Genomic DNA, 12,057 nt, shown 5'->3' with positions numbered 1-12,057 from the left:
TCACTGAAGATTAGCTATTTGTGATACAAACAAACAAACTGTAGGGCCCATTTGGATTGAAGAGGTGGGAAAAATTTGGTATTCTCAACCAACACCACGTGTCCAGTTGTAATTATCACTTTCCCAGAACAGCTGTTCCTCCGCGTCACCACTTTCACATGCCCCCCATCTCCACATCATCATCTATCATGTCCATCATGGCACATGTACATCCATGTGGGCATGGCTCTCGGTCTTCGTCCTACTTTTGGTTTACTTTGCACCCCCTGGCTGGAAAGCTATTTTCACATGTGTCCTTTTTAAAAAAAAAAAATTTATTTTGGAATAATATCTGTGTGTCTTACAACTGGCTTACTTAATTTGTTTATTTAGAATTTTTGCCATTATTATAGGCTAATTAACAATTTCTATCCTTGTAAAATTATTACCTTAATTTCAATATTCTATATTTTTCCTTATTAAATTAATTAATAATTTTTTTTACTAATTATACAAAAATGTTGGTATTGTACGGAAATTTCCTAAAATTTTACTAATTAGTAATTATTTATAATTAAATTAATAGTTAACCATTTTTAAATAAATTTAATTTCAAGATGATAAAAATGGATATTAATAAAAAAGTTTAATTATTAAAAAATGTTTTTATTTTTTTATTTTTAAAGATTAATTTATTAAATTTAATTGATTATTTTTAAGGGAATATGCTAAAATACAAGGATGTAAATGCAAAAAAATAGGCACTAAATTAAGCAAATATAGTCAAATATAGGGACGTCACTGCACAAAAACTCTCTTTTAAAACCTGTCTCCATCTCCATGAAAAAGCACTTTAGAGAGAGTAGTAGCAAGAAAGATGGGGAGGCTATCTTCAGAAACAGAGCCCATGGTTTCACCTTCAGTCTTCACCATTGAAACCGCAGACCCAGATGCTAAAACCCTAGAGAAACGTCTAGAAACCCTAGAAATTGAAGAACAAGGACAATGGCCTTGTGGATTGAGCACCACCAACAGCGGCAGCAAGAAGAAGAAGAAGCAGAAGAAGAAGAAGCAGGTGCTGCTTGAAGGGTATGTAGAGACAGCCGATGAGGATGATCTGATGAGGACCAAGAGCTTGACTGATGAGGATCTTGATGAGTTGAAGGGGTGTTTGGATCTGGGATTTGGGTTCAGCTACGAGGAGATTCCTGAGCTCTGCAACACCTTGCCTGCTCTCGAGCTCTGCTACTCCATGAGTCAGAAGTTTATGGATGATCAGCAGAAGGCGCCGGAGTCTTCGCCTGCCGCGTCGGAGAGTCCCGGTCCGATTGCCAATTGGAAGATATCCAGTCCCGGTACGTTAATATCTTTTTTTTTGGGTCCTGTTGTGTTGCTGAGAAAAATTTTCGGGAATTTGTTTCTTGGGTGAGATTGTGATCCGATTTGTGCGTTGGTTGCTTCATTTTTCAAGTGCATTTAGGTGGACAATGTAATTTAATTTTCTTAATGTGTTCTGTAGATGGAGTTGTGAACTGAGCTCTTTGATTTTTGAATCAATTATTTATTTTTAGATCTAATTATGAACTGGGTTCTTTGATTTTATTTTATTTTTGAAGCAATTTTGTGTTTTATAGATGGAAGTTGAACTTTTATTTTTGAAGTAATTTTTTATTTTTAGAATGAATTTTGGAATGAATCTTTTATTTTTGAACTAATTTTTTCCTTCCTGAATGGAAGTTGAACTGGGTTCTTTGATTTTGGAAAGTGAATTTTGTCTGGAATTTCTAAGTGAATTTTCATCCCATTCTTTCATACCTCACATTCTTTAGATTGCCTTTCCTCATTGATGAATGTAGTCACTGTTATCATATTATCTTTCACAATTTATCTGGATTTGATCCTGATGGTCATATTAAGTTGGGAAATGGCAAGAGATTCTTGGATGTGGTTCTGGAAATTTTGTTAATAATTGTTGGCTTTTATGTTTGCACAAAAATTAGAATATGTATGTATTTGATTTTATAGGGACATTGATGATTCGGTGTTCTAACCTTTTGTTGCTTCTCCATTTCCTGCAGGTGATCATCCGGAGGAAGTTAAAGCAAGACTCAAATTTTGGGCACAGGCCGTGGCATGTACTGTTAGGCTGTGCAGCTAGATGACATTGAGCTGATGAACCCATCATCAGCTAAGCAAAATGGACACATATTTCCCTCACAATGGGAAAGGGATGAGCCTGGACCTTCATGGAGATGATCACAGTTGTACACACCGGTGGTCCTTTTCTGGACCAATGCTGGCAGGGATGGGAGTTCCTGCAATCCTTTAACTGGGGATGGATAATGCCTGAATCTGTCAATGATGGTTTGGGTTTCAATCAAGAAGTTTCAATCAAGAAGAAGAGGAAGAAGAAGAATGTTTCAGGTCTGAGATTAACCAAAATACCAATCTGAGTTTTGACTTAATTCTCGGGAAGCTAATTCCTAGCTTATGATTATTGTATCCAGCAAAGTTTGGAAATAAATAAGTGAGATGAATAAATTTCTTCTTCATCATCATCAGCTTGTCTCGTTTGTTTATATTGTTACTAGTTTTTGATTGATATGTGGCTGTGTGATGTGATCTCTCAGTTTTGATTTTTACGCTGCGGTGAGAGCCTCCATTAGAGCTTCACCAACCATTTGCAGACCTCTGCATTGTCGAGGTAAAACCATTCCTAAATTGTACTCCTATCCACCATGACCATACCAAAATTCCAGCACCATACTCCTGTTAATGGATGATTCTTGTGTTTATCCATTGCAAGGATGGATGAATATCCACTCCACTGGATATTTTCTGAGGCAAATGGAACTGGGAAAGGAGTTGGAAACATGTATCTTCCAAATAATCTCTGTTTCCACTGCCTCTGGTGACATGTTTTTAGCAGTTATTTCAAGATTTGAATGTGGGAGGAATATTTGTCAGTGGGTCTTGATGATTTCTGCTGATTTGGCAACCCCCAGATGGAGGGATACTGGCGAAGGAATTTAGAATAAGTTGTATCAGTAATGATAAAGAAATTACTACGAAAGATGTATGAGAGAGGAAGACAATTTTGATCAATCCTCTTTCTTTTTTTCTACTTTAATTAATGCATTTGAATAATCTCTTTTAGAGATCAAATGCTGCAAGAAAGCAATAAATCAGAGGCCTTGGTGCTGGTGGCTTGGGCTTGGTCTCTATCAAAGCCTTGAATGCTGGAACAAGTATATTATCAAATGGGAAATGGAAAGAAACAGGAAGTTTAAAATAATGAAATATAAGAAACGTGACAGAATTGCTTGAAGATGACTGGAAGTTGCCAATAAGGAAAGTCTAATGAGAAAAGCTTTCAGATTAGAATTTTAGTCCAAAGGGAAACATAGCTAGGCTAAATATGGAGGTTGGAGATTGACATTCATGGGTTAATTATATTCCAAGATTTTCTTCTAAGTTTCTCCAGGGAATATCCCCTTCTGCTACAAAAGATATTGAGGAAAAAACTAATGGATGGTATTACCTGGAGATTCTCCAATTTCTCAATCTATAATTTTCTTGGTAGACAAGGCTACTCTGGAGTCTGGACCCCTGTACATGATATAATAACTCATAACTGCTGCCCATTTTTTAGTTGACTGCAACAGCTGGAAGCTTTCTTTCAACTTCATAACCAAGATTTTGTGTTCATAGTTCTCTTCAAGTTTCAGAAATCTTAAAACTGCAGCTTATAGCTTGCTCGAATTTCCAAATCAAACCCTTTGATCCTTGTTCAAGTGCTTCCTTTGATTGAACTGTCTGTGTGTTAGCATGTCAATTTGGGGAAAGCTAATGGTAATATTACTTTTAAAGGTGCACTTTAGCCCTTATTAAACCGAAAATCTGCTTGTAATGATTAAGCATATTGGTCATCAACTTTGTCAAACATTATTTGAACACATTGCTGCTCAAACATCTTTGTATTATATTTCATGTTTCTCTTCCACCATTCACTAGTCTGTGAAGAAGCTTTGCAGTTTAAAGTGATACCATGGGCTCCCCCATGTGCACTGTACTAGTATTCAGAGCTCCTGCATTATCCTTTTCCAAAACACTCATGATACTGAATCTGTTTTTTATCAGTACCTGTTCCATCTTGGTCTCCCTTCTATCTGCAAGTTGCAACCAACTTTCAACCATGTTCAACACATTTTGAGAGTTAGACAACAAGTTGTAAGGCACTTGAATGCACCTTTGTCACATAGTCGATAAAAGTTGAAGAACTTGAAATGTCTTTGTCTGCTTACCTTCCCACTGGCTGCTACAAAACCCTTGTCTGAACACACAATTCAGAAAGGGGGGCTTGGCTCTAAATGGGAAGTTGCCTCTAGAGTAGGACGCCGAAAAAGACAGTAGAAAGAACAGTTTCAGACCATTTGCAAGAGATCTTTGCAATTTTAATAAAACAATAACTTCTATATTCATGGCCTTGTTGAAGGGTTCAGCTAACTTCAACTACCTTCATAAATGAATCCCAACAACCTTTGTTATTGTCCTGAATGCATCTCAACAACCTCTATTATTTCCATGCATTATAATATCATATATCTCTATAATTGATAAGCAAATTGGAGATTCATTCACACACACAGACACACAGAGAGACAAGCACAAAGGAGAGGTCTCAGATGGCTTCTCCATGCCCTGCAAGACAGGCAAGCAAAAGGGGTACAATCAAATGATGTCATGGAGGAAAGTGTAGTAGATTGAAGAGTGGTTGCAGGAAATTAACTCTGGTGACAAACAATGAAAAAGACACCTGTTTTTGGCTCTCTTGACAGAGATTAATCACTATAATCACAAACTGCTTATCATTCTGTGTTGTTTAGTTGATTGAGATGCTCCTTTTTGTGGACCTTGAAAAGAAAATCTTCTTGAGCATAATGTTCTTAACAGGATCATCCAACCATAGGCAAAGTATATAACATTTTGGATCATAGACTATTATGAAACAAGGGTTTCATCCATCTTATATTCGGGCCAATCATGAATCTCAAAATGGAGCATGATGAAGCCTAAAAGCGCATTTTACTAATCTTAACAACGAACACAAGTAACTACAAGCATTTATATCAGGATTTTCTGATTGAGGAGATGAATAAAATATAAAAGAAAACAAACAAGAGTTTTCCCAGTAACCATCCAGTTTGATTGGGATCTTAGCACACTGCAACCAACAAATCTAGAACACTTTGCAATCCATTTTCTCCTAGATGCATTGTACTTCAAGGTGATAACAATTTTATTCTCATTAAAAGATGGACTATGTTCTTGAACCTTGAAACTCAGGCTGAACCCAGCAGATTTTGGATGTCTTCCTGCAACAAGAAGAGCAGAAGAAAAATGAGATATGATTCGTATAGAGTAAACTAGAAACAACATCATCAAAAAGAAAAGCATTGTGTCAAACCTCAATTTTAAGAGGTGATGTGGTAGGAGCATATCTGTCCACAACCTTCCCTTCTTTGTCCACCAGAAACTTTGTGAAATTCCATTTGATGCCATCACCAAATAACCCACCTTTCTGCAACTTTAAGAACTTGTAGAGGGGTGCCGTGTTCTTGCCATTCACCTCAACCTACAACATCCATAAACAAAAATTTAGCTACTTCCAAACAACTTGTATGTAGTATCATTCATTTAGAGGTAATGATCACCACAAAGAAAGAAAATCTAAAGGGGGAAGTAAACCGAAATTTAGAAATTGCTAGGAAGATTAAACTAGTTTAAGTTTTATCAGAAGCTCTTACATATAACCTGTTTCCCTGTATCCACCCTAGGAAGGAAGATCAAATCGGGTTATTTTCCCTCCTCAAGAAGGCTGTGTTTGGTTATATAGGTAAAAGGTGATCCCAGCAGATAGTTGGAGAAAATTTGCATGAATAGATTGTTGTGGCTCGAGGAGATTATAGAAATTGTTTGTAACAAACACTACATTTTCCTCTTTAGAATCCACGCTCTTGTAAAAAAAATGATTATAAACCTGTAATGGCTTTATTCAACTTGTGTCATTCAAATAATTTGGCAGTGCAGCATACCCACATGTCAATCAAATGACACCCTATCAACCATTTTTATGTTCCCTGAGCACAAGAAAAAATTTGAACACAAGGAAGAAAGCTGAAAACTGAAATAGTAAGCAAATGCCCCAGCCAACCTGACCAGGAAAGTTAAGAGTGGAAAACAAGTTCAGCATAGATCACATGCTGATTCCTCAATACATGATCAGATTTTTTTTAATGTTATAATGCTATTGTTTTTTCTCTTTCATTCATCAGGGATTACCTTATCAAAGATCGGGAACTCAGCTTTGAACATGGTGCATGCAGCTTCCAGAATTTCCTCATTACTTCCTGGTTCTTGTCCTAGAAACTGGTTGCAAGGAAATGCCAAAATCTCAAACCCTGCCAGAAAACACCAGTGATGAAGTTATGGCTTCAAAACTTTTGAAAACCAAATGAAAAGTATGGATCAAGGTAAGTGTGACAATGCATAGCCGGAATGAGAAACTGACCTTGGCTTTTGTATTTTTCATATAAAACATTCAATTCCTTGTAGTTGGAATGTGTTAGACCGCTGCAAAAACAAATCAATGAACAATATCAAATATGAGATGCATCAAAAGGAAAAAAAGGGTTCCGAGTGCAATCCAAACACTCAATCATGACGGGAAGAATATAGTTACTAGCAGATTTTTCATCTGTGGGTTCATCCTCAACCCAGTTTTGAGAATGTTCCCAGGGAAGACTAATCGTTCTTGCTCTGAGGCATGACAGAATTAGATTAAAGATATAACCAGTGGATAAATTCCATCAGGTTTTAAGGTTCATTTTAAAAGTTTTACTATGAAACATAACCCATCAGTAATATATTCAATCATGCATCAACCTAGGTCAATCTGCTTTGAGGGTAAACAAAGTCACAATAGGAAATGTGTCCAAGCAGCTTGACAGGCCGAATTATATTGTGCTTGACACTGATAAAAGACCGACCACCACTGAAGAACTTGAAGAGCGTGAAATGAATAGACGTGGTGCCCCCGGCCTATACCCTGGAAAGTGGCATCCCAGAAGTGATTTAAGAGCAAAATTATCAACAGGATATATGTTGCAAGCAAACCAGTATTGGTGTTTTCCGAATACCTTTTCGATAATTTCTCTTCACAAGCAACAAACAGAAGATTAGGCGGATTTACTCTTTTTAAGTAATAAAAGGGAACCACGGAAGCTTTCAGTGTTAGTCATTAGTTTCCTTCAAAACAACAGCTCTCTAGGAATAGGTAAGACCTTCTGGTCGAAATCCCGACTTATCATCCAACAATATTCAGAGGAAAAAAGGAAACCATGCAAAAATCTTGAACAAACTCCTCGGATTTCACCTAGTTTACAACCTAAAATATATCAAATATGATTGGGCATGATGATATCATAAAGATGCCAACAGACGATCGAATACAAGAAATCCAATAAGCATAGCATTAATTAAGAGCCGGGGACACAGAATATGAACCTCAGAAAGATCTATCAATGATTAAGGGAGGGAGAATGAATTTTATGTATACATTTATGATCAAGTTTAGTTAGAGTTCATGCTCTTGGAATTTCTTCAATATTTTGAGACAAAATCATTAATTAGTGAATCCATGAATAAACATGTTAAGTAGATAAAGCATAAAGAAGAAAAGCTCAAAGAGCATTTGATTAGAATCAAATAAGAAACACATGTAATTCGGACACCGGGAAGTGTGGTTCAGTAAGTGGCACATGGTTCTGGTTCTGATTCTGATTTGAATCCTACCACCAATGATACCCTGAATTTAACAAATGCTGGTTGTTGAGGGGCGGTCAGCACCCCGAGGACTTGGCTATGGAAGGTTCCTCGATTATCTAAAAGAAATTGGATTAGGTTGATTACCATTTTGATGCAACATTCACTATCAGAAGAACCTTCCCATTGTAATCGCTCAGACTCACGTCGTTCCCGCGAATATCCTGCACTTTCAATTCAATTAGTGGTTATACAAAACAAAATAATAAAAAAAAATTTGTTGAAATAGATAATAATAATCCAATAAATTAAAGAATAATCATAGAAATTGACCCACAAAAAGATGAAAATCTTGGAGGCCAAACAGACGTACAGAATCAGAGATTATGAAGTTCAATGCAGGTAGGAAGATGATGCTAAAACATATAGAATTTTCTCTTCTTTTCCTCAGCTTTTCTTAGAACCCAAACAGAACAAAATAACATTTTGGTTAACAGAAAGATCAGATTCTCAAGAAAAACATATATGAATTCTCCATTACTGAACAATGAGCAAACATAGAAAACAAACACAAGAATCAAAAACCCCGAAAGATCCAGTTTTTTGGGCATGATACAACCACTCGACTCACCCCTAGATTCAAAATCTTATTAGCATTTCCCTTGCCCACTTTTCTCAGCAACCAAACAGAGGGTAAGGAAAAAAATGAAAAAAAAAAAAAAAAACCAAAACCCAATACCTTGACAGTGAAATCATAAATGGATTTGGGAGCTGCTTCAGCCATATCCTCAGAATGATGAAAAGGGTATCTGTAGAACAAGAAAACAGCCACACCCAGAAAGAGAAGAGAGACCCAGTTGGTGAATTTCAACGATTGCACACGAATCAACAATCCCCCACATATATATATACAAACACATGCATATAGAAAGAGAGATCCAAAAATATCAATTTTTTAGTTGATTGAAGATAATATATAAATATGAAATGAAAGAAAATCTTCCTGTAGATGATTTGAACAATGCAGTAACGTTGAAAATGGTTTGAATTTTTGAGTTTTCTTTAATGGTGTCATGTGGACCGCTGGTAAGCTAGCTGGTTTTCCTTAATTACACCAACACTGTTGTAAATGTCAAAAGAAATAATAAACGTGATGTATGTATTAATTGAAATTATTGAAAATACATGGAATGGAATGGGTAGGCATCCATTTTTATCAATATTTCCATAATAATAATAATTTATTACTTTAATTATAATATTATATATATATATATATATATTCTTATTAAGAGATATTCTTTATTTTTTCTTCTTATATAATTCACATGAATAAATACACCGAGTCATAGTCAATTCATGCTAATTTATCACTCACAAGAAGGAGAAAATGTTTTTGAACCATGCACAATCTTTCTTTAGATAATGAGGTCATGATTGAAATGGTCCATAAAGAAAGAGGAAATTTCAAGTTGAGGGGAAAGAGGATTGCTAAGAGCTATAACGACAACAATAATATTCAAAACAAACAATAATCTCAAGTGGCCAAGTAATAACACAACTCAATCCAAATAAAGATAATGAAAATAACGTCTTACTAACTCAAATAATGGTATTAAAGTGACTTATCAAATTTGTGGAAAACCAAATTATTATTGTAAAATCAAGGTTTGGTTAATATCAGTTTTGATGATAACCAAACAAGGTCTAAAACTAATAATTATATTTCAAGTGTGATTAAGTAAGACAATTTTCAAAGTAGCAATAAAAAAGACAAATCAAACTAATGAGAAATCATGAAGAAGAAGATCACATCAAAGATAAGTGTTTTTCAAGACTTAAACTTCATAAAAACCCTTTTGTAAGGTTGTTGGAACACTAAGATTTTCATGCATTACATTATTTACTCATGCACCAAAATCATTTAAGAGTTATTTTGTTTTAAATTTTTTAAAAATTGGATGATTTCATGTTTTCAACTTAAACCTTGTGTCAAATGTTTTCCAAACTTATTTCAAAGGTTTTAAGTTGAAAAAATTGGTTGTTGAGTCAAAAACGGCTCGATCGGTTGAATTGGATGAGGAACCAGTCAACCCCAACTCAATTGGTCGAGGGGTGCAAAAAACATTTTCTTTTTTCCAAAACGGTTGTTCAACCGGTCAATGTGTGAACAGTAACCAGTCGACCTACACCTCAACCAATCAAGGTGTGAACAGTAACTAGTCAAGGTCCAACAGTCACCTACCAAATATTAAATGTTAACGGCTAGTCAACCAGTCAACCCTCAACTCGACTGATCAAACCCCTAACAGCTAGTTTGACTTTTTTATTCTATAAAAAAGTTTTAATCTTCATTGTTTTATGAGTTTAACATTCCCAAACATTTCTTGAATATATTTGAGTCTTGGAAGAATATTTTTTAAGGCACCATTGTTCTAAAACTTACATATCATTAATGCATCTTTCAATCCTAGTTTTTCTTATACCATTTGAGCTTAAATTTTTTGTACTAGGATTTTGTGAGATCATTCATTTGTAAATATTTGAAAGAAATAATGTAAGTGTGAGGTATCACTTAAGGATTTTCAAATGTGGGGTATCACTTGAAAGGTTATTCAAGAGTGACGTATCTTTTGATGTTTGTAAAGGGTACTTTGAACCAAAAGTCCAAGAGGATGGATTGAAACCATAATCCAATTGTATTACTTGAAGGCTTGGTTTGGAAGCCTTGAATTAGTAGAACCTCAAGCTTGGGATTGAAGTTAGAGGAAAGTGGATGTAAGCCGAGTTGCGTTAAACCACTATAAAATCTTGTGTTTGCATTCTCTCTTCCCTATTCTTTTACTTTATATGCAATTGTCTTTATATTCTTTTATTATATACTTGCATATAATTATTTTTTGCATTCATATTATTTAAATTTACAAAAAGAAACCATCACCCTTTTCATCCCCTCCCCCTTCTAGGGTGATTACCATAGGTTTGGATTAGCTCAATTTTTCTAACAATTATTATTATTAGTCATCAATTTACTTGCTTTAACTAAACAAATAAATAATTTAATTTAATTTTCATATATTTTCCTAACTTGGTCACGATTGAGCCCATCTCATTTTATATACAAAATCATGGAGTAGCCCCGTCCAAGCAAGTTGGGCCTAGAATGAATTTTGGTTTGAATATCGATTATTTAAAATTAATTCAGATCTTTAATATATTAGATGGAAGACAATCTACATATAGTAGTCACCACAAATAGTGTATAACATAATTCATGTTAAAAAAAAAAATACCACTTGTTTTCATAAAATAATAATAATAATAATAAAAATAAAATAAAAAATTTTGGGAGAATTACTTGAATTTAACAATGACCTGACAAAATAGAATCTAATCAACACAATAAAATAAAATAAAAAAAAATAAAATGAAAGAACCAATGAAGAGTTGGGGCGTGATGGCCATGATGCTCATTGGTTCAAATTCTTGGAAATTAAGCTCCTTCATCTCACCATCCTTATCAATATTCAATTCTTCATCAACTAAAAGGTAATGATTGTTGCCATCATCACCATCTTCATCTTTACTTCGACAATCCTCACTAATACTCCATCCTTGATCGAACATAAGCTCATCATCACCATCCTCATCTTTATATTCAACTACATCACCCTCACTAATATTCAATCCTCATTAATGATAACCTTATCGTCATCATCACCATTACCATATTCATTTTCATCTTCGACTCTTCGTCTCCCTCCACTCATACTCACTCAAATCAAAATCATCATCCAAATCAACTGTCCACACATCCGGTTCCACCGCCATCCAAAACCCATCGCTCCTACTCCTCTCTACCACCTCTCTTACAAACAATGTCATTTTGAGCATAACGTACTTGAGGATGGTACTCCCAAGTTGCAAGCATGCCATAATGTTGGACACATAGAGTTGGGGTAGTTGGGGCAAATGGACCACATGCGCCAACATCATAAACATCTTGGACACTTCAAGACTCACAAGAACATCTTCCACCACTATTTTTGCCCTTAAAGGTGTCTAATGAGACGAGTCACTCATTTTGGCGTGTCGGGTCAGCACAACCCAATTATTATAGCGGGCTGGGCTGATATGGCCCAAAGGAGCAAGTCATGTTGGGTCTAAGGAAATGGCCCGTCGTGCCATCATGCTAGTCGATCGTGTCGCCCATCATCTCCTTTTATATTCCAACATTTTAAATTTATTGTTATT

The 12,057-nt window shown here is 35.3% G+C and overlaps 2 protein-coding genes across 2 annotated transcripts; one reads left to right on the top strand and one right to left on the bottom strand.

The window, feature by feature from the left end:
* The first annotated feature begins 783 nt into the window (after positions 1 to 783).
* LOC100261066 (uncharacterized) lies at positions 784 to 2,537 on the top strand. Its single transcript, XM_002264271.5, has 2 exons — positions 784 to 1,334; positions 2,058 to 2,537. The coding sequence occupies exons 1-2, from the start codon at positions 857 to 859 to the stop codon at positions 2,135 to 2,137; spliced, it is 558 nt and encodes a 185-aa protein (XP_002264307.2). The 5' UTR covers positions 784 to 856; the 3' UTR covers positions 2,138 to 2,537.
* A 2,508-nt stretch (positions 2,538 to 5,045) lies between these two features.
* On the bottom strand, positions 5,046 to 8,952 carry LOC100245705 (probable glutathione peroxidase 2). The gene is made up of 6 exons (XM_002263291.5): positions 8,543 to 8,952; positions 7,951 to 8,027; positions 6,551 to 6,612; positions 6,322 to 6,440; positions 5,447 to 5,614; positions 5,046 to 5,354 (listed from the first exon to the last, which is right to left on the bottom strand). Exons 1-6 carry the CDS (start codon positions 8,585 to 8,587, stop codon positions 5,322 to 5,324), a joined length of 504 nt encoding a protein of 167 aa, XP_002263327.1. The 5' UTR covers positions 8,588 to 8,952; the 3' UTR covers positions 5,046 to 5,321.
* Between the last annotated feature and the right edge of the window lie 3,105 nt (positions 8,953 to 12,057).

Source organism: Vitis vinifera, chromosome 5 (genome assembly GCF_030704535.1).
Source record: "Vitis vinifera cultivar Pinot Noir 40024 chromosome 5, ASM3070453v1".
NCBI lineage: Eukaryota > Viridiplantae > Streptophyta > Magnoliopsida > Vitales > Vitaceae > Vitis > Vitis vinifera.
Note: the sequence above shows the minus strand (reverse complement) of the source record. Positions and strands in the feature narration are given on the sequence as shown.